General features: G+C 52.3%; 3 protein-coding genes across 3 annotated transcripts; all 3 read left to right on the top strand.

The window, feature by feature from the left end:
• Positions 1 to 279: 279 nt before the first annotated feature.
• On the top strand, positions 280 to 2,906 carry CDA (cytidine deaminase). The gene is made up of 4 exons (XM_049791627.1): positions 280 to 625; positions 973 to 1,084; positions 1,351 to 1,408; positions 2,080 to 2,906. Exons 1-4 carry the CDS (start codon positions 451 to 453, stop codon positions 2,191 to 2,193), a joined length of 459 nt encoding a protein of 152 aa, XP_049647584.1. The 5' UTR covers positions 280 to 450; the 3' UTR covers positions 2,194 to 2,906.
• A 1,229-nt stretch (positions 2,907 to 4,135) lies between these two features.
• On the top strand, positions 4,136 to 15,638 carry PINK1 (PTEN induced kinase 1). The gene is made up of 8 exons (XM_049790969.1): positions 4,136 to 4,485; positions 5,978 to 6,289; positions 7,845 to 7,948; positions 9,968 to 10,150; positions 11,055 to 11,218; positions 12,472 to 12,599; positions 13,711 to 13,947; positions 14,366 to 15,638. Exons 1-8 carry the CDS (start codon positions 4,180 to 4,182, stop codon positions 14,624 to 14,626), a joined length of 1,695 nt encoding a protein of 564 aa, XP_049646926.1. The 5' UTR covers positions 4,136 to 4,179; the 3' UTR covers positions 14,627 to 15,638.
• A 1,643-nt stretch (positions 15,639 to 17,281) lies between these two features.
• On the top strand, positions 17,282 to 20,486 carry AGMAT (agmatinase). The gene is made up of 7 exons (XM_049791102.1): positions 17,282 to 17,732; positions 17,880 to 18,082; positions 18,877 to 18,925; positions 19,057 to 19,252; positions 19,597 to 19,776; positions 20,006 to 20,090; positions 20,213 to 20,486. Exons 1-7 carry the CDS (start codon positions 17,377 to 17,379, stop codon positions 20,284 to 20,286), a joined length of 1,143 nt encoding a protein of 380 aa, XP_049647059.1. The 5' UTR covers positions 17,282 to 17,376; the 3' UTR covers positions 20,287 to 20,486.
• The last annotated feature ends 107 nt before the right edge of the window (positions 20,487 to 20,593 follow it).

Genomic DNA, 20,593 nt, shown 5'->3' with positions numbered 1-20,593 from the left:
ATATATATTATTTTTTCTGTTTTCAATCAAATTAATTTATTTCTTTTGATCTCGCTGATCAGGAGCTGTTGTTCCCTGCCTCCCCCCCTGCCCTCCGCCAGGAGTGATTTAATGACATTTTCCTGTGGAGCCGCGCAACCAGTTTTCAACCGGGGAGGAAAAAAACCACCAAGGCGGTGGCGGAAAAACGCTCTGCCGGGACAGAAAAAGGAGGAGGTAAAAGAAAACAACCAAAAAGAAGGAGAAATTGGAAAAAATGAGACAGCAGGCAGGGAGGCGATGTGGGACCCCCTGAGCCCGATGCTTTGGGGGTCACGGCTGTCCCCCAGGGATGCTTCCCGGCATTCGGCTGCACGCCAGGGCGTTATCCCGGCGGGGCCGGCCAGCCTATTTTCCAGGCGAGGAAATATTTAACTGCGGCGTCAGCAAGCAGGGCAGGCGGGTGCAGGCATGGAGGGCGACGGCCAGCACCCGGCCCCCACTGCCCCCCCAGACCGACCCCACGGCGAGCGCCTGCAGCTCCTGCTGCGCCGCAGCCGGGAGGCCAAAAACTGTGCCTATTGCCCCTACAGCCGCTTCCCAGTGGGCGCCGCGCTGCTTACCGCCGGCGGGGAGATCTTCTCCGGTAAGCTGGGGCTGTGCAACCCCCTCTTGGGTTTTGGGGGTCCCCCCTGCAACCCTTTGGCCATGCACGGGGGTGCAGCGGGGTCAGCATGGGGTGCTGGGGTCCCCGTCGTCCTCTCCCAGCTGCTTCTTGGCAGCCATCACCCCTGTGCGAGCCAAAGATCGCAGCGGATGGGAAAATACGGGAAATAAATAGGGGAAGCGGGAATGTGTTGGTGAGAGCCTGGGATCAGGCAGTGCACACCGAAAAATGGCTTTTCTTTGCAAATCACCTAAAAAGAAATATTGCCTGGAGGGAAGCCAGCGGGGTTCGGGGTGGCTGAGCGGGTGCCGGGGTCTTCCCCGCAGGGTGCAACGTGGAGAATGCCTGCTACAGCCTGGGGGTGTGCGCCGAGCGCACCGCCATCCAGAAAGCCATCTCGGAGGGACACACCAGCTTCAGGGCCATGGCCATCGCCAGGTAAGGGTACGCTGAGAGCCGGCATGCGAGGGATGGGCGGGGGGGGGGGGGCAGTGGGAAAACCCTTGGTGCGCCCAAGGGGCAACTTCTGCTGCAGCAGCCCGAGTGTTTTTTTGAGGGGAGGCAGGTTTTTGCATGTTTTTTTGGAGGAAGTGGGGGGAAAATCTGCCATGGCTCCGTATTTATTGGTGCGTGAAGGTCTTCTGCACATGTCCCCCCACTCCTCTGACGGCAAGACTGAACTCTGTGCCCTTCTCCTTTGGCAGTGACATGGGGGACCACTTCATCACGCCCTGCGGCGCCTGCAGACAAGTGATGAGAGAGGTGATGGCTCACGCGGGGGCCCCACGTCTCCTGACCCCAGGCATCTCCCCCCGAAATACCTAGAGGTGCAAAGAGGGGCGGGGGGTGTTGCAGCCTCCTGACCCCAGCCCCAGGGCTGGCTCCGGGTTCCTCAAGTTGCACTATCCGCTGGGAAAGGGGTATCGCTCCCTGTCCCACGGGAGCGGGTGCCCGGTGGTAATCCATTAACTTGCCCTCCCCAGGGGGTTTTATTCCTCCCGGGAGCTGCTGGGTGCAGAGTTTGGCTCCAGGGCCACCACCACAGCTCTGGCAAGCCTGAAAACGGGGTTTTTTTCCTGCAAAATCCAAGCCCCATGCAGAGCCCATCCTGCTCTCGCTTCCCTCCTCCCCACAGGCACCCTGGCACCTGCAGCCCATTTTTGGGTGGTTAATATTTAACAGGTCGCGGGACTCAGCTCGAAGGCTGGATTTGGCAGGTTCGGAGGTACCAGGGCTCACCCTGGGGGGCCAAAACCACAGGATCTGAGCCCAAAATCCCCACTGGGGGAGGTGATGCCGAAAAGCCGCCCCAAAATACACGTAATAGAGGGGGATGCTCCCTGTGAACCCAGGTAAAAAAAGGACTATTTGAGTAATTTGAGGAAGAAGCACAGGTTTTGCATCGCGCACTTCTCCCCCCTCTTCTCCTCCAGTTCGGCACGGACTGGGACATCTACCTGACCAAAGCGGACGGCACCTATATCGTCAAGAGGCTGGAGGAGCTGCTGCCGCTCTCCTTCGGACCCGAGGACCTGAAGAAGGTGTGAGCAGTGCGGCCGCTGCCAGCCTTTGCCCTTTGGCAGCAGGGGAGAGGATGGTTTTCCTCAATTTTCCTAGCGTGTAAGCGGCTTTTTGGGGACGATGCAATGGGAAATGTGTTTATAGTGTTAAGTTACCCACTCCTCTCGCTCATCTTCTGATTCAGTGCTGATTTGCAGATGCTGGCCCCGCTTTACCCCAGGGAAATGGAGAAATTAAATCACAGAAATTCCTTTTTACTAGAAGAAAAGTGTCCAGATATCGCTGTAGGCAAGAAGGAACTTCACAGATGGAGAAGGGTTTGATGCACGGCTCCAGCTTGGGCTTGTTGGTACAGAAACCACTCCAGAATAATACAAAATTCTTGCTTGGGAAAATGCTGAATTCTTCAGCTCTAAATTTGAAGCAAAAAGGAAAGGCTCCATCAACCTCAGCAGCTATTTATAAGCTAATTCAGATTAGGCGATTTACTGGAACTGGACAGTTATCACACTGAGCGTGTCCTTTGCTCGTTTCTCTCTGGCTTGTTTTCTTTGCTTTTATTCCATTTATGGGGATGAAGAGGGAGAGGAGTTTTTGAGGGTTTCTGGAGAGTTTTCCGTCTCCAGAGTAGTGCCTGTAATATGAATTTAATGATGCACAATGAAAAACAAATGCGCTCCATTTCCCAACCAGCCCTGGGTTGGGCATTACTGCCTATGCCCAAGCAAAATAAAAGCAGTCCTGGTTTATCTCCTGGAGGTGCAGCAAATGATGAATCACAGGGAACGGGAAGCTGGGGCCCTAGGGCTGCCCTGCTGCCGGGTACGGCAGGAGGGTGCTGGCTGCGCAGGCAGGACACGACCAGGATGCTGTGTGGCCCGGGCAGTGCTGCCCGCACAGCCAGCACCCTCCTGCCCTGCCTGACCCTGCAGAGGCCGTCTCCACCTCTGTCCCGGGCTGTCCCCTGCGTTGCACTGGGCTGTGCCCTGCTCCGTGCCCTGCGGTGCGCTGGGCTGTGCACAAGCCGTGCCCAGGGTAGTGCCCTGCTCCGTGCCCTATGGTGCACTGGGCCGTGCACAAGCCATGCCCAGGTAGTGCCCTGCTCCGTGCCCTACGGTGCGCTGGGCCGTGCACAAGCCGTGCTAGTGTAGTGCCCTGCTCCGTGCCCTATGGTGCACTGGGCTGTGCACAAGCCGTGCCCAGGGTAGTGCCCTGCTTCGTGCCCTATGGTGCACTGGCTGCACACAAGCCGTGCCCAGGGTAGTGCCCTGCTCCATGCCCTGCTGTGCGCTGGGCTGTGCACAAGCTGTGACTAGTGTAGTGCCCTGCTCCGTGCCCTATGGTGCACTGGGCTGTGCACAAGCCGTGCCCAGGGTAGTGCCCTGCTTCGTGCCCTATGGTGCACTGGCTGCACACAAGCCGTGCCCAGGGTAGTGCCCTGCTCCGTGCCCTGCTGTGCGCTGGGCTGTGCACAAGCCGTGCCCAGGGTAGTGCCCTACTCCGTGCCCTGCTGTGCGCTGGGCTGTGCACAAGCTGTGACTAGTGTAGTGCCCTGCTCCGTGCCCTATGGTGCACTGGGCCGTGCACAAGCCGTGCCCAGGGTAGTGCCCCGCTCCGTGCCCCGCTGTGCACTATGCCCCCCCCCCACCCCCCGCGCACCCGTTCGCGCCCTGCTGTGCGCGTCAGGCTGTGCCCTGGCCACGCACAAGCCGTGCCCACGGTAGCGCTCTGCTGGTGCCCTGCTCCGTGCCCTGCGGTGCGCTGGCTGTGCCCCCCCCGTGCACCCGTCCGTGACCCTGGCCGTGCCCCCGCGTTGTACCGGACCCTGCGTTTTCGCTCCCCGCCCGCCGCGCGCCCCCGGCGGGGACGGAGCCGGGGCGGCGGAGAGGGTGGGCGGGGAGAGAGAGAGAGAGAGAGAGAGAGGGGGCGTGGCGTCCCGCAGCGCGCCGGTGACGCCACGCGGCGCGGCCCCGCCCCCGGCGCCCGTTGCTCTGAGGAGAAAGGCGGCCGCCATGGCGGTGCGGTTGCTGCTGGCCCGGGCCCTGCGCCTGCTGCCGCGTTGCCGCCTGCCCCGCGCCCCTCGGCCCGAGCCTCGGCCCGAGCCTCGGCCCGAGCCTCCGCCCTCGCCACGGCGGCTCTGGCTCTCCTGGCTGCCGGCCGCCCGCCGCCTCTTTTTGCGCGGGCCGGCCGGCGGGCTGGCGACCGTGGCGCGGCGGGGCCGCGGCGGGGTCTGCCTGGCGCTGGCCGTGGCGCTGGGGCTGGTGGAGCCGCGCCTGGAGGAGCAGCGACGGGCCGAGGCGGCGTGCCGCCACATCCAGGTGCGGCGTCCTCTCGGGGCCGGGAGGCTGCTGCGGGACCCCCAGGCCCGGGCCTCCCTCTGGGGAGCCCCTCGGGCACCCTCCGTGAAGGGGAAGGGGGGGGGTCCTTGCTGTGGGGGGGCCCATCAAGACACTCTCCGTGAAGCGAAAGGGGAGCCCTTGCTGTGGGGAGCCCCTCAGACAGCCCCCAGAATGGCACAGGGGATTCTTGCTGTGGGAGCCCCTCAGGTACACCTCCCCATCTGCCCCCAAGGAAGGTTGAGCAGCCCTGCTAGGAGCAGCCCCACAGACACCACTTCCTCCCCAAAAATAGGTACTGGGGAAGCCTCTTGGTCGGCAGCCCCTCACCACCTTAAAGCAGGTACTGGGTGGTGTCCTCACTGTGGGGAGGCACCCGCTCCCTGTCCCCACAAAAAGGGAGGGGTCTCGGCCCTGGTGATGGGGATTTTGTGTCCCAGGAGGCTGGCGTCGAGCCCCCGGGTCCGTCCCCTCTCCCCGAGGCAGACTGGGGGCCCGTGAGGCTGGGCCAGGCCATGCTGGCAGGGCACCGGGGACAGATGGTGCTGAACGTATCTCATGGGTAAAAATAGACCTTTGGTGTTCAGAGCCTGCTGCCACCTGTCCCACTAACTGGTAGACAAACACGTTCCCACAGAGGTTCTGCCTTTCCCTGAAGTTTCTCAGGATGCTTTTTGTCCCCTGCCCTGGCTGGGTAGTTAAATTTGCTGTCTTCCCTCTTCCACCATCCCTGAATCTGTGTCCCTTTGCCATGGGGCACATTCCTTGGGCGGCCACTGGCACGTTGGGGTTGTAGCTCACGGAGAAGTGTACTTGGTTGTATCAGTCCAGGTGACAGCTGTGGCACCACCAGACCTGCAGGATCGTGAGCACTGTGGTTAAACTCCAGAACAATTCTCCTGTGCTTTGTTTTCTCTTGTCTCTTTTGATTTCCTCCCCCAGCTTTCTTCCATCACCTATTCACTCCTAGAACTAACCAACCCTCGTACTCGGCTGCCACAAAAGCGCAGGGCATTGTTTTTCCATCTGTTGTTGCTCTTAATTGGATTTTCTTTTAAATGCTATTTGCCTGATTTATTTGTGGACGGGGAGAAAAGTGTAATAGTGCATCTCTTTCTAGAAGTATTTAGTTAGACTTGTCTTTACAAAGCATATTTATGTTGTAGATTAGCGAATGACTCCCCCCTCCCCATTCCTCTTCTTCCTGTGCATCTACAGTGCCCTCGGAAAGGACACCTTTAGTAAAGACTGTTTTAGGGGCAATTTGTTTCAGACAAAAAAGATAGGGTCTGCAAATTACTTTCCCTATGGTTACAGTGATTTGAGCCTAATGATTAGAGCCCGATTGTGGCTTTCAGGTTGGACCAACCCAATGGAATGCGTAATACCACTCAAACAGTAAGGGAGTTCTCCATTGGGAAGTCTTGAATAACTGAGTGGGTTTTTTACCTTTGTCTTTTCTTACTCCTTTCAGACAGTGTTTGCTGGAAAGAACAAGCCGCAGAAAGATCCCCTGAGTTCCTTCCGCTGGCAGGGCTTCAAGCTGGAAGAATATCTCATTGGCCAACCCATCGGGAAGGGCTGCAGCGCTGCTGTGTACGAAGCAGCTATTCCTTTCTCTCGCGATCGTCAGGGTCATGTGGAGAGCAGCCGTTTTGCAGAGCAGGGGCCAGCCGTGCAGCGGGATTGTGGCTCGCCTTCACAGGTGGCTGAAGAGGAGCCTGTAGAGAAACACCAACCGACAGAGGCTTTTCCGTTAGCTATCAAAATGATGTGGAACATTTCGGTAAGGAGTCGGCTCTTGATCTCCTTGTCTGTCACTGGGAAAGTCCGTCTGAAATGTTTAACACTTAAGTGTTGAAAGTGCTAATTATGTAGCACACGATGAGCGTGTCAAAACAAAGCTGTTGATATGTGACATTGGAGATGTTGATTGTTAGCGAACAGTCCCAGAGCAAGGTAATTAGCATTCATCATCTTCCAGAATCAGCATTGAGAGCTGCTGGTGGCGGTGGAGTTGTTGGGTTTGGAGGTGATGCTTTTGGAAGACAAGCTTTTCTGAAGCTGGCTGTAATGCTAAGGTATAAGAATGGGAAGCCACTGCTGCCAGTGCTTTAGGAATGGGTGTCCTTGTCTGTGTCAGGACAGAGATAGATTTTCTTCTGCAAAGTGTGGCTGAGGTGCGAGTCAGTGGGCAGTGGGCAGAGGGCAGTGTTGTGGTTTAACCCCAGCCAGCAACTAAGCACCACGCAGCAGCTCACTCACTCCCCCCCATCCAGTGGGATGGGGGAGAAAATTGGGAAAAAGAAGTAAAACTTGTGGGTTCAGATAAGAACGGTTTAATAGAACAGAAAAGAAGAAACTAATAATGATAACACTAATAAAATGACAACAGTAGTAATAAAAGGATTGGAATGTACAAATGATGCGCAGGGCAATTGCTCACCACCTGCCGACCGACACCCTGCCAGTCCCCGAGCGGCGATTCCCTGCCCCCCCACTTCCCAGTCCCTATACTAGATGGGACATCACATGGTATGGAACACACCGTTGGCCAATTTGGGTCAGGTGCCCTGGTTGTGTCCTGTGCCAACTTCTTGTACCCTGGCTGGGCATGAGAAGCTGAAAAATCCTTGACTATAGTCTAAAGACTACTGAGCAACAACTGAAAACATCACTGTTATCAACATTCTTCGCATACTGAACTCAAAACATAGCACTGTACCAGCTACTAGGAAGACAGTTAACTCTATCCCAGCTGAAACCAGGACAGGCAGTAACCTGCGTGCTGGGTCTCCTTGCCGTGAAGTGAACGGGTGAGATCTGCGGTAGTGTTTCCCAGCCCAGGTGACTCTCTGATGATCCAAGCTCTCAGTGTGGCTATTCCACATTTAAAAAAATCCACGTGGCTTTTCACATTGAAGAGGTTTTGTGGCACTTGATGCAACAAGTGGGTGTTCTAAGAGAGTCTTCCAAAACACTAACATCTGAAATCCCTTGGGCTCCCGAAACACTCTGGTGTTCAGCTGTGAGCTTTCCCAGTCCAGGTTTTAAGGTTGAAAATGAGTGTTAACATACAGCTCAGTGTGCTAGCAGTCGAGGGTGCATTTGAAGAGACAAACGGATTTCTTTCTGCAAGCAAAGGCCTTGCCACGTCCCTTGGTAAATTCTTTAAGTAGTTAATTGCCTTCCCCGATTTTGAAAGGAGAGAAGGGAGTCCCTTCAATCTAGACTCAGTTGATCTAACTCCAGATACAGTGCCAGCATCAGGATTATCTGCTTTCAGTCTGTATTGAGGCTGGATGATCTTAAACCAACGTGGTGTGTAATTGCTGTTGCAGGCTGGTTCATCAAGTGAAGCCATCCTCGATGCTATGGGCCGAGAGCTCGTTCCAGCCACAGGGCTTGCCTTAGCCGGAGAATATGGAGCTGTCTCTGGCCGCAGGTACGGTCGCTATGGAAATGGCAGCAGTTCTCAAATGGTGATGTGCTAATTTTATCCATCAATTAATTTTGCAGCGGATCTGTAGTGTTAAGAAGGTGGCCAGAGGTTTCTATAATAGATCCTGAAAGCAGATAAAAACAAAGCCTTGGGATTATTAATGGCTCAGGAAGCGTGTGCGTATGTTTTGTCTAAATGACGGTGCCTTCGGAAGTGTTGCATGCCTTGAATGTCACGCAGGGATGGGCTGCTGGCTGCCTTGGGGATTTTTCTCCGGCATGCTTTTCTCCGGCACAGTTAGGAAACTGCGTAGCGATACCGCTGTCCAAATAGTGATTTAACACAGTCTTGTTTACTCTGAGGAGCAGATTGTGGCATGGCTTTTTGGCATGCAGGGAATACCTACAGCTAAACCATAGTGGTTTGGATGGTGTAGTCCAGAAGGGTGTCGGAAGGGTACACCAATAACTGGGGACCAGTTGGGGTCCTGCCAGCAGTCTGATGGGTGACTGTGGCCAGGCACTTTCGTGCCCCATGCCTTAGTTTCCCCACGTGTAAAATGTGTTGATATCTACAGAGCTGAAGGCTGGGAGGAGCTAATTCTGATTAAACATCATTTAAATGTGCATCGTGGTGCTTTTTAATTACAGAAATACACACCTACAATCGTTAACAATTTGACCGTATTAAACATCAAACAATTTGACTGTAATACAGTTTAACTGTAGTATTTTAGAACTGGTTTGGTTGTAAAATGGGTTGTGGGGCAGGGAGGTGGAAAGTGTTCTTTCTGGTGCAGGAAAACTGGCAAGAAAGAAAATGGAAGAGGGTTCGGTTCCCACTCTTCCACCCGAGTGAGAAGTGAGCAAACAGCATGAAGGTGGAAAATTGCACAGAAACTTTTAAATGATCTCGAGTTAGCTATCTTTTTTGTTCAAAAATGCCTCTTTTTGTTCAATTTGAAACAATGGAGTCTGCAGTCCAGATTGTCTGATTTAAATTTCAAATACATCTCAGCTGCTAATACAAATGAATAATGAATGCTGTGTGGTACTTCTAGCTGAGAACGCAACAGAGCAGCCAAAGGGGTATTTGACATTCAGGGGATGAGAGGGGAGAGAGATCTGTTTTGCAGATAGAGGTTGGTAATGTGCCTTTCATTGTAGTGAGTGCTTCCTGCCTGTGCCGTAAAAGAGAGGATCTAAACTGATATGCCTAGTGTGAAGTTGACCTTTATTTTGTGTCTAACAAAGTAGCTGTGCGTGTTTTTTTTTTCTCTAAAGCTGTTGTTGCAGTCCTTTGTGAACCAAGAAGCAGCCTGTGACTAGTTCTGCCTTTGTTAGCAGCATGGAAGGGCTAGTAGGGTTTGAATAAACTGAAAGGCTGCATGTTATATGTAAGGGTTTGCAGCAAAGCTTCATTTGCAGCGCAGGTCAAGTGCCTGTATTTTGTGTTTGGCCATTGTGTGTAGGGAAATCCAGTTACAACAGAGTCCTTCTGACGGCCACAGATGAAGTCTTGGTCTGTGTAGCCTCCGCTGGTGTGTCAGCAGCTGGCACTGCCTTGATGACGGTTCACTTTGCTGCGGGAAGCCCCAGAGTAGATTCTGAACTCTGGAGAAAGTGCTGGGGCCTGCCCACTGCTGTGGTGGACCCACTCAGGCTGTGGGTGTTCTGCATCAATGTGGGAAACACCGGGCTGAGGTGTGGGTTCGGAAATCGGCCGTGAGGGCAGGGAGGTTGCTGTCAGTGTTCTTTCTAACCAAATCGTTTTCAGGATGTGAATGTTTGAATATTTGCTTAATGTGGAGTCCTGTAATCTGTACTGGGTGGCCTTAATGCTGTCTTGAATAAGGTTTTCACTGCAGAATAAATGTGTTTGCACACTGCTTTGGAACCCTTTGGTGGGGAGGATGGGCCATATTAATGAGAAGTAATTCCAGAAATGAGAGAGATGTGTCTGTGATGAATCAGACCTGACCAGGAGACTGCTGTAATCTGTGTTGCCTATACTTTTGCACAGAAAACCTGTCCTTGGGAGGAAGAAGTTGCAGCCTCATCCGAATATAATCCAGGTGATCCGAGCATTCACGTCCTCTGTCCCTTTGCTGCCCGGAGCCTTCACAGACTATCCTGATGTTCTTCCATTAAGCCTGAATCCCAGAGGGATTGGTTACAGCCGCACACTCTTCTTGGTGATGAAGAAGTAGGTAGAGAGAAGCTTGTTATGCGACTCAGGCTTTTTGTGACACTGCCCGGCGGGATTGCATATTCTGCTGCTACGCAGGTCCTTTCAAGGATTTGGCCTCGGCTGCTGCCAAAAAGCAGAGTATGCTCTTGGAAACGCCTCCTAAGACCCGTTCCAAGTCCTTGAGATTTTACCTCTCGTTTGACAATGAAGAGAAGCTGTTCTTTTTAGTAATTACCCCAAATTAAAGTAAGAAATGTGGAGCTTGTCCCCATTTGTCTGCCCTTCTAAGGCTGAACTTCAACCCTAGTCTGAACACACTGCTACAGGCAGAGTAGAATCGGTAACAAGATTTATTAGTGCTTGGCATCTCTGGCTTTTCCAGTTGGGTTTTGGTTTTGAATGGGTATTGCTGTGGCACTGACATAAAAACACCTTCTGTTTCCCAACCTTTTGTTCTGCCTGCCTCTGGAGAAGTGCTCTGTCCTCTCTGTATTTCAAGAATATGTTCTTTCTCCTGATGAGCACATCTCACTTTGCTCGTACAATCTGCATTGTTAATCTGCCTCCTCTTTCATGCAAAATACAACACTGGTACCTAAAAACATGGAAGAACAACTGCTGTATAGCTGGAGCCCTTCGCCGTGCTGTTTGAGAGGCTTATTTTATTTGCAGTTGTTGAACTCGGGCGAGGGCGCTGAAAATTCAGTGGTGGGTGTTGTTGCAAAACAGAGGATTTGGGAACAGCAGACAGGGGAGCGGTGTCAGTTTGAGGTTGGGAGGTGGGAAGGCATTGCGGAGGTCAGGAAGAATTTGGTACATACAAGTGTGCCAAATATGCCCAGCCAGCCAGCACTGAGGTTGAACAGCGAGTGATAAGCTTCCAGGATGCTAATTCAGAGGTTTTTCTTGTTATGACTAGTTATCCGTGCACGCTGCGCCAGTATCTGAGGGAGAGCAGTCCAGATGTTTGTCTCTCCACAATGATGATTTTACAGCTCTTGGAAGGCGTGGACCATCTTGTTCGACATGGAATAGCGCACAGAGACCTGAAGTCTGACAACATACTGGTTGAATTTGATTCTGGTATGTAGATCACTGAGTATAAATGCCAATTAAGTGACACACAGAAGTGTGGGGAAGTCCTACCCAGGCGTGCATTTAGGGGAGAAATGAGCATTGAACCCTTTGAAGAATCTTGGGTTTAGTTTTTAGGTTATCGCTTGCTGTCACTGCAGCACCGGCTAAGTAATTTATCCTGTCTGTGCCTCAGGTCGTGGATCATTAAAACGGACTCAAAAGGAGTATTGTGCTGTAATCAGATGGAGAGGTGCAGCATATTGCTAACGTGATGCATTGCACAAGCACAGCAAATGTTGGCTGGAGCAGATGGGCGTAGACTAACGCCACATTTGTGATGCTGGAGGTGCCTTTACTTTAGGCTCTTGGGTCTTGTTGTCTCTCAGTTGCCAAATAGCATGGGGTGGTTCTTAAAATCCCACCTCTTGGTCAGGTTAATAGTGCTGCACCCTAGGATGATGAAACATTGGCTGGAAGGCAAGGGAACCAACAATGTTAAAGCCAAAAGCAGCATTTTTGTTGGCTTGTTCTCCTGTCAGCCTAACTGAGATTTTAATTACCTGGGTTCTTTTTTGGCGTGATTGCGATTCAGATGGGCAGGAAACAATAGCAGGCAGCCAGATCTGTGTAATTAAAGGTCTCGGTACAGCAGCCATGGAAGGTTTTCAGCAATACTAATGCCATCCTTTTTTTCTTGAAGGAAAAGCTTCTCTGGAGTTATCCTGAGTGCAGTTAGGAATTATCTTAAGCATTGATTTTTCTGTATCAGAGTCCGGAGAAGTAATGATTCTACTTTGCAATGCTTGACTTGTCATCAGGACAAGGACTGTTAACTAATGCAAAGTTTCTCCAGCCTTTTGCTATAGCTAAGTATATATCTCTATGTCGACAGCTTTTGCTAAAGGTAAAAACAAAGGGGGAAAAAAAAAGAATATATTCCTTCACTGTGGATGAGTCCCTAACTTTTAAGTGTCCTCATTTTTACGGTATCCATGACATTTTGTCAGATGCACATCCCATGGGGAGAAGTAACGTCCTCTAAAGAGGAAATAGAAGAATGAGTTTTGCTTTAATAAAACCGGTATTTCACCTAAGAATACAGAGGCAAAGCGGGAAAACAGCATGCGGTTGTGCTGATTCCTGGGGGGTATTGAGATTGATCCAGAAGACTGTCTCTGGTGTTCATGTGATGTGGTGGCTAATAGAGCCAGGTCCTTTTGAACTGAACGCTAACTCTGCTAGCCCCGTGTTGTTCGCAGCTGGCTGCCCCTGGTTGGTGATCACGGACTTCGGTTGCTGTTTGGCAGATGAAAACATCGGCTTGAGGCTGCCTTTGACCAGCTCTTATGTGGATCGGGGCGGCAACGGCTGTCTTATGGCACCCGAGGTAAATCCCTCTGTAGTAATGGCTTGTGTTGCTGGTCGTCTGCTTGTCCTGCTGTCAGGACTAAAAAGTTTCAGCCCCAGCTGTGGTGCACACTATGATAGGAACTTGAAAAAAGAGTGGGATTAGGTCTAGAAGCAGTGGAGGGCATGCGCGCAAGTCACTTTGCTGTCATTTGGTGCTGAACCTTCCCCCATGTGCACGCACCAATACTTGCTTATGTGGTCTCTGCTGGTGTGTGTACACAGTAATACCTGCTGAAAGCCTCTGCAATCAGATCGATCGTTTTCTACCCCTTTCCACTCGTTGACGTAACTCGGTCGTGCGAGACAGTAACCGTAGCTGATTAGTGCCTAACTAATCTCGGCCTATGCTCCATCCTGGAGACCTGTGTCCCGTAAAGCGGTGTTGGAGGTCTGTGTCCTAACTTGAGTTATGTTTGCTAAACATCTCTGCGTTAATAAAAAAAGTCCTCTTTGGACCTGTGCTGAGCACTTGTTGAGGAGACACCTTGAGCTCTCAAAGATGAAATGTAATCAGTCAGTGTTATGAGACAGAGTTGACCTTTCCTGCAAAAAGTTTGCTCTTCGGTCTTTTTTCAGGCCCCTTTCTGCATAGCTATTAAAGAAGTTTACGCAGCAGTCCTTGTGTTGCAACAGTAGTTTTTGGATGAAGTTCAGGGTGGTTGTGAAGTTTTTGACAGTTCCTTTTTATTTCTCTGATGATAACCATAATACAAGCAAAGACACCCTTAACTGTCTGCTTGACCTGGAGCACCTTGCCTTGTATTGCTTAAGTGCCGGTGCAGCATTGGTTGTTCATCCGCCTGTCTCCTGCCTGTCTAAAATCCCAGTGTGAAATCTGTGAATGCTGGTTGGGGCAATGACTAAAGCCTAGGCGCGATGACCAGACTCCTCCCAGTGTCCTGGTGAGCTGAGCAGTGTCTAGAGCATGCTGATAGGGAATATTTACGCCAGAGGAGATGAAACCTAGCTTTGGTTTCAGCCTCTCGCCGTTTATGACAGCGGAAATGCTGACTTGACCCTTGAAAATGAGTTTTAGCACAGAGCCCACGCTAGAGGTGTTTATTTGAACATCCCCATCTCTGTGACAGGTGATCACAGCGTCGCCTGGTCCGGGCACGGTGATCAATTATAGCAAAGCCGATGCTTGGGCTGTTGGAGCGATCGCCTATGAAATCCTTGGTTTGGCCAATCCTTTCTATGGCCTTGGGGAGTCGACTTTGGAAAGCAGAAGTTACCGGGAAGACCAGCTGCCAAGCCTGCCTGATCATGTGCCCCTTGAGGTGAAGCAGGTGATAAAGATGCTACTTCAGAGGGATCCCGACAAGGTAAGAAACTATTGTCTTGAAGAAGTCATCTGACCAGTCTTTGGGAGTATTGTTTGTAGATCATTTTGCCCTGGAGGGCTACGGGTGCAGGACTGTAATCCAGATGTCACTGCAGTCTGGATAACGGTCAAAGACAACCAAAAAGTCTTTTGCTGAAGTACAGTGCTGCCTCTCACATGCAGCACTGAATAGTTTCAGGGATTTCAGCGGATGTTTGTGACGAGGACTGGACCTTGAATTGGGAGGGGTTGCATGCAGTTGCTGGTGTTAATTGTCACAAAGAGCTTTTTAATTCATGGGAAATGTGCGGTGCCTTAGAGGAGGCCTGGGGGACTTTTGGCGGCATAGATGCTACATGCTAGTGATGTGATCCGAGTGCAGCAGGATCGGCTAATCTTCTCTCTCCTTCCTCTTGCAGAGATTGTCTGCTAGAGTTGCTGCTAATGTGCTTCACCTAAGCCTCTGGGGTGAAAGCGTTCTGGCGTCCAAGACCCTGAAACCCGACCAGATGATCGCCTGGCTTCTCTGCCAGTCTGCGGCTGCTTTGCTCACGGACAGACTGGTGGATAAAAGCCGCGTAGAAACCAAAATGAAGATGTGCTTTTTGGCCAACCTTGAGTATGAAGACCTCTGGGCAGCAATATTCCTGTTGCTGGCCTGGAGGAGCCGGTCTGGGTGAAAAGCACCATCAATTGGGACACAACCATGCGATAGATAAATGGCACTTTCTAAAGGCACATAGGAATCTGTCTTTTCTTTCTGCCTGCAGTCCTGTAGTGCTTAGGGAACAAACCTGCAGGCCTGTATTTAAGAGTTTGCGTTTATCTCTAGCAAGCGTTAGTACACACTGCTTTTGTCTCTCTGCTAGAGGAAATGCCCTTGCTTCGTTACTCTCTTGGTGTGAGGGTGCGTGGACCTTGCAGGTGTCCTGAGGTACGTGCTTGGTTTTGCTCACATTTGGGAATGCTTAATCGACTTCTAAGTCGTGTGTTGAATGCAGCAAGTTCCCTTTCAGAAGAGGGTGTGTGTGGGAGGAGGCATTGTCTAGCTGCTCTTTACACGGAAGCGTCATGAATTCAAAGAACACGCTGAGAAAGCCGAGCTGACGAAGGGACAGGTGATCTTTCTTTTCTTAGGGGAAAAAAACCAGCACTGGTCTTAAGATGATATCCCTCTGCAGCCACAGACAGATCTTGCTATAAAACGACAGCCTAAAAGCCTCCTAGTGAGGTGCTACCTGGTAACGTGAGCGTCAGGAGCTGCTCGCTTCTTACGATGATGCACCGTTAAATGCCTTGCTAGTTGTACGCAAAATAGTGGAAGTGCAGTCAGCTCAAAACCTGCTTATGTTTGTTTCTTGACTGTAATAGTTGTGCAGTGACTGCTGCCATGGGGTCCGAGGCAGAGTCAAACTGCGTCCGGTTAGGGATAATACTGTGAAAGAAATAGGGCTGAGCAGCAGTGCCCGCTTAAAGAGTTTGGTGGGATGTTCTTCTGTTTTACCTATCTGTTTTCTGTGTTGAACAATGAAGTAATATCCTTTGGTTGGGGAGGATAGGAGACATTGATGTTTGCACAACAGTCGTGTTTATGAAAACATCATACTATTTTTTGTCTGTAATTGTGTTTAGAGGAACTTGGGGAGAAAGTTGTTTATGCCTGTTGCACAATAAATTGAAGATTAAGCTCTGCTGCTGAGTGGGTTCTCTCAATCTAGTTCATCGCTGTTTGTCAGATCCAGGCTTTAGGTTGTGGAGGCCTAGGTGGCAGCGTAGCCCTGGTTCGGTGGCGTCTTAAAAGATCGTTCGGCTCTTTCCAGAGCCATCTGAGGAACATGTTATTTTATGCCACCAAGTGGAGTTTCCTGAAGAGGAACGGACCTTGCCTCATGAATGTCCCCGTTTTTGTACTCTCCTGAATGGTAAATTGCTGGCTGCTCCTGCAGTTTCCGGGTCGGTGACATCGTGTGTCAACTGGCTGATATCTCTAATTGTCACACAGTAATGTGCCATCAAGGTCTTGTAGGCTGAAGTGGCATCTAGTTCAGCGATGGTGCAAGACTACCTACAAGGGGATGGCCCTGCTTGTTTTGCCTGTGAACACAGGACACTGCTGGGGCTGTAAAGAAGGCTCAGCGAAGAGCACAGAGCCTGGGAAATCATGGAAAATGAGCTCTTTGGGGAAAAAGTTGCAGAAAAAGAACTTTTTAATATTGACCTGACCCTGACCAAAGCTGCTGCTGCTTTTTCGTAGATACTGAGTTCTTGCAGCACATTTTTAGCTGGGATGGCTGCCTTGGGTTTGTGCATGAGCTCTTGTTGAGCTCTGTGCCCGTGTCTAGCAGCAAGGCCTGTTCTCTGGACTCTGTCTCTGGAGCTTTTTGAAGAGTAAATACTGTCGCTTTTCTGATAGAGCTCTGTTCCGACCTCTCTTGCTGCTGTTCTGCTGTTTCTCTGAGCCAGCAAGAGCTGGTTAGGTCAGCAAGGTGCAGCTCGGCTTACTGACGTGCCGAGACTTACCTTGTCCCTGTGGTACCGGGTGTGGAATACACACATATTCCTTATCCAAACCAACTGTGTGGTGCAGGGGTTCTGCTGTGAACATACTCCGGGTTTTTTTTCCCCTTGATTTTCCTCCCAGGTCCAATTGCTACATGAGTATGAAGCGGAATTAGGAGCCGGAGCCATCGGATTTAAAGTGTGTTGTTATTAGGCCAAGCAGGGTTTGATCTGTGCTGGTTAACTCCAGGCATTTGAAATTTGCTTCCCCTTGAAATCATCTAATTTCATCTCTCTGTCCTTAAAAATGGCCTAAAATGCTTGTCCCGCAGCACTGCCTCTGGTTCTTAAATCCCTACTATCGCTTCTCCTTTGCTTGCATTTTGTCTGTCTACGGTTCTGCTGAGGTTAGACTTTTTTTTGTTCTCTCTCACTGCCTGCCTTTCGTTAATGAGGCATTTTTATGATTCTTCAGCATTCTGGGTGCTTTTGTAAAGTGCAGTTTAAAAGTATAACGCAAGAAATGCTGCCTTACTTTCTGCTAACGCCTGAGGGGAGTGAAACTGGAACATTTCCCAGCGCGTCCCTCTTGCCCTGTTGTGCTAATCCCTAGGCAGGCTCTTGTTGGAGATGCTCAAGCTAAAGCCCCTTGCTGCCACGTTTGTTCCCGGTGTTTGCCGGGAAGCAGATTGTGTTGTGGGGAAGGGGGGTGGCCGGGAGGGGGAACGCGAGGCCTGAGCTGAATCTCTGCCCTTTTCCGAGCAGCGGGGTGTCCGGCCGCACTTTGAACCCTGGGGAAGGCAGAGGGGAGGGGTGGTGGAGGCGGCTGGCTCTCTGCCTGGCTGCGGCACTCCAGCCGAGACGGAACATTCTCCACAGCACCCCTCGCTCCACTCCGTGTGGGGTGGAGGGTCAGAGCCTGTGGGGCAGGATGAGGCGCCTGCTCTGGGCTGGCTGCAGCCAGCTGCTGTCCTGGGAAGCCAGGCTCTGCGCTCGCAAGCTGTCTGCGGCTGCTGCGGCGGCCACCCCATGCCGCAACCCGTGGTCCCCGGCTACCTCTGGCTCCTCACCCGGTGCATCCATGGGGCTCCTCTGGCCCCCGGGGCACGGGGCCCCTTGCCGCTGGGGCTCACAGTTCAATGTGCCCCCCAGTGCCCAGTTCGTGGCCCGGCCTGTGGGGGTCTGCTCCATGATGAAGCTGCCCATGCAGGCATCAGCAGAGGGACTCGATGCAGCTTTCGTTGGTGTCCCTCTAGACACGGGCACATCCAACCGGCCGGGAGCCAGGTAAGGGCTAACTGTGGTGCCAGAGAAGCCGGTGCATTGCTCCAGCCGGCCACCACAGCTCTCCTCCCTTGAGAGGAGCACTGGGTGCGCGGTGCTGGCATTGGGAACTCTGCCCAGCAGCTTTTCCCGGCTGTGCTGTCTCCCCAGGTTTGGTCCGCGCCAGATCCGGGCTGAGTCGGTGATGGTGAGGAGGTACAACGCCAGCACCAGGGCAGCGCCTTTCGACTCCCTGCAGGTGGCTGACATCGGGGACGTGAACGTGAACTTCTATAACCTGCCCGACAGCTGCCGCCTCATCCGAGAGTCCTACCAGAAGATAGTGGCCTCTGGCTGTGTGCCCCTCACCTTGGGTAAGGACCCCACATCTCCCTGCCGTGCCACTGCCTCCCCGCTCATCCAAACTCCCTCTCCTCCAGCCCTCATTCAGTCTGAACACGGTGGAAGGTGAGCAATGAATCTCTCCTCTGCAGGGGGTGTTCTGCTAAATCATGGGCTAGATGGGTAAATCGTGGGTAAATTTACACGCTCTCTGTTGAAATTACTGCCATCCATGATGCCTTTTGTGTCAAAAATGGTGGGAATGGGTCAGCCGAGAGACTGTTCCAGTGCACAGCCTGAAGCTCAACCGCAAATCCAGTCAGCGGTATGCTTTCAGTGTCCTGTTGAGCAGGACCCGAAGCAAGAGCAGTTTGTGTCCCTCTGAAAAGCTTCAAGCTTGAGCGAGTGCCTAGCAGCATGCTGCTTTGCACGAGGCATGATTTGGATACGTATTCAAGTGTCCAGCTGTCGCAGCTTGGCATCGCTAAATGAAGCGAGTGTATATAGTAGCGTGGGGCAAATTATGAGTTACAATGTCCTCGGAAGTGAATCAAGCACCTATTTATAAACCTGGTCAAGGGTCCTGCTCCATGGGCTGCCCCTGCCAGCAGTTGTGCATCTCTGGTCCTCCCGAGGAGGGAAGAGGAGAGAGGAAGCAACCTGCACCCGGGAGCCTCAGGTTTTCCTTTGGGAATGAAGCCCTGAGGTATATAAACAAAGGCGAGATAAATGCAAGGGGGGGGGGGAAAAATCACCTGGGAACAAACATAGTGAGTGCTGAGCACCTCTTGCAGTGTGTTACAGCCTCTTGCCTGGCCTGTTGCAGGTGGAGATCACACCATAACATACCCCATCCTGCAGGCGGTGGCAGAAAAGTAAGTTTCTGACCTGGAGGTGTAGAATAAGGACCTGGGAAGGAGCCTTGGGAAGGCTCCTGCTTTGCCGTCCCTGGTGTAGGCAGGGCCATCGCGCACGGGACAGCGACTAACGTGGCCACCCTTACCAGGCATGGTCCTGTGGGACTTGTGCATGTGGATGCTCACACTGACACCGGAGACAGAGCCCTGGGGGAGAAGATCTACCACGGGACTCCGTTCCGGCGCTGCGTGGAGGAAGGGCTGCTGGACTGCAGCCGTGTGGTCCAGATCGGCATCCGAGGCTCCTCCTATGACCCCGATCCTTGCAAGTACTGTCGGGACCAGGTAAGCTCAGCTGCAGGCATGCACAGAGTGCCGCTTTCTTTCCCTGCCATTAATGTTCCCAGTTGTTAATACTCCCTTAGCTTCAGCAGGAAAAGAAATGTCTTTCCTGCATGTTGTCCCATGCCGGTGGCTTGGCCCGCAGGACAAACGCTCCCGGCGCACCGAGCCGTTAGCTGAGGGGAAAATAAGAAAGTGGGGGTGAGCGGAGGGTGCTTCGAGGTGCACCTCTGCAGCTTGGCCCTGGGATGAGGATTTATCCCGCAGAAATCCCTGGCGGGGCAGGAGGATGCTCCGCTTTGCCCACCTTTCCCTGAGTGGGCACCTGCGTGTCTGTGTGCCCGCAGGGTTTCCGGGTGGTCCCAGCTGAAGAGTGCTGGAGGAAGTCCCTGGTGCCGCTGATGGGGGAGGTGAGGACGCAGATGGGGGACAAGCCGGTGTACATCAGTTTCGATATCGATGGACTAGACCCCGCATATGCGCCAGGCACTGGGACACCAGAGATAGCCGGACTCACGCCTGTGCAGGTAAGGGGGATGCAGCTTTGTTTCCCAGTGGGAAGGGGATGTCTTTGCTCCCATTAAAGGAGGCTGTGCTGCCAGGGAAAGGGTGGTAATGAGGAAAGGAAATGTTGAACTGATGTGATTTGGCCTGCATAGGTTGGGTTTCCTTAGCTGCATGTGGGGAAAGCAGAGCCCTGACCAGTCCGCTAGGTCAGATGTGTTTCTTGATCCCAAATCTGTTTTTTTTCCCTAGGCTTTGGAGATCATTCGTGGCTGCAAAGGACTGAACATAGTGGGATGTGACCTTGTAGAAGTTGCACCGATGTACGACGTCTCTGGTGAGTCTAAAACTGGTTGAGAGTAAGAAAGACGTGTGCCTGGCAGAGGCAGCTGACCACTGTGGGCAAAAGCAGTTGGGCATTCATGGCTTGGTTGTTTCCCCCTTTTTGTCTTGTCTTAGGTAACACAGCCCTCCTGGGGGCAAACCTGCTGTTTGAGATGCTCTGCGTTCTCCCTGGAGTGAAGACAAGATGAGGGCAGCTCCCGCCTGCCCCAGGGGCAATGCAGCCCTGACCTCAGCCCAGGCTTTCCTTGTCCTGTTCCCCTTCCCCAGTCACGGTGAACACAGGCTTTGCAATGAGAAATAAATGCTGCTTACCGCTAGAAAAGGTAATTTTTAAGCTGATAAACTGTAGGTAGCAGATGGGTTGGAAGAGCCCATTTGACTGGTGTCTGTAGCTTTTGCGTTTGCCTGGGAAAGGAAAAGATGAGGCTAATGGCGTTTCGCCTCTGCTCTCCCAGCTGGAATTACTCACCCAGCTTGTAGGGGCTCCTGGCAAAA

The sequence above is a fragment of the Accipiter gentilis genome, chromosome 1, assembly GCF_929443795.1.
Source record: "Accipiter gentilis chromosome 1, bAccGen1.1, whole genome shotgun sequence".
Classification (NCBI taxonomy): domain Eukaryota; kingdom Metazoa; phylum Chordata; class Aves; order Accipitriformes; family Accipitridae; genus Astur; species Astur gentilis.
Note: the sequence above shows the minus strand (reverse complement) of the source record. Positions and strands in the feature narration are given on the sequence as shown.

Bases quoted from the DNA above. Each gene is read 5' to 3' on its own strand.
- CDA (XM_049791627.1), top strand. From the start codon at position 451: ATGGAGGGCGACGGCCAGCACCCGGCCCCCACTGCCCCCCCAGACCGA. The intron at 1,085-1,350 runs GTAAGGGTACGC...CTCCTTTGGCAG, and splicing joins AGGGCCATGGCCATCGCCAG to TGACATGGGGGACCACTTCA. The intron at 1,409-2,079 runs GTGATGGCTCAC...CTTCTCCTCCAG, and splicing joins GCAGACAAGTGATGAGAGAG to TTCGGCACGGACTGGGACAT.
- PINK1 (XM_049790969.1), top strand. From the start codon at position 4,180: ATGGCGGTGCGGTTGCTGCTGGCCCGGGCCCTGCGCCTGCTGCCGCGT. The intron at 12,600-13,710 runs GTAAATCCCTCT...TCTCTGTGACAG, and splicing joins GCTGTCTTATGGCACCCGAG to GTGATCACAGCGTCGCCTGG. The intron at 13,948-14,365 runs GTAAGAAACTAT...TTCCTCTTGCAG, and splicing joins TTCAGAGGGATCCCGACAAG to AGATTGTCTGCTAGAGTTGC.
- AGMAT (XM_049791102.1), top strand. From the start codon at position 17,377: ATGAGGCGCCTGCTCTGGGCTGGCTGCAGCCAGCTGCTGTCCTGGGAA. The intron at 19,253-19,596 runs GTAAGCTCAGCT...GTGTGCCCGCAG, and splicing joins GCAAGTACTGTCGGGACCAG to GGTTTCCGGGTGGTCCCAGC. The intron at 20,091-20,212 runs GTGAGTCTAAAA...GTCTTGTCTTAG, and splicing joins ACCGATGTACGACGTCTCTG to GTAACACAGCCCTCCTGGGG.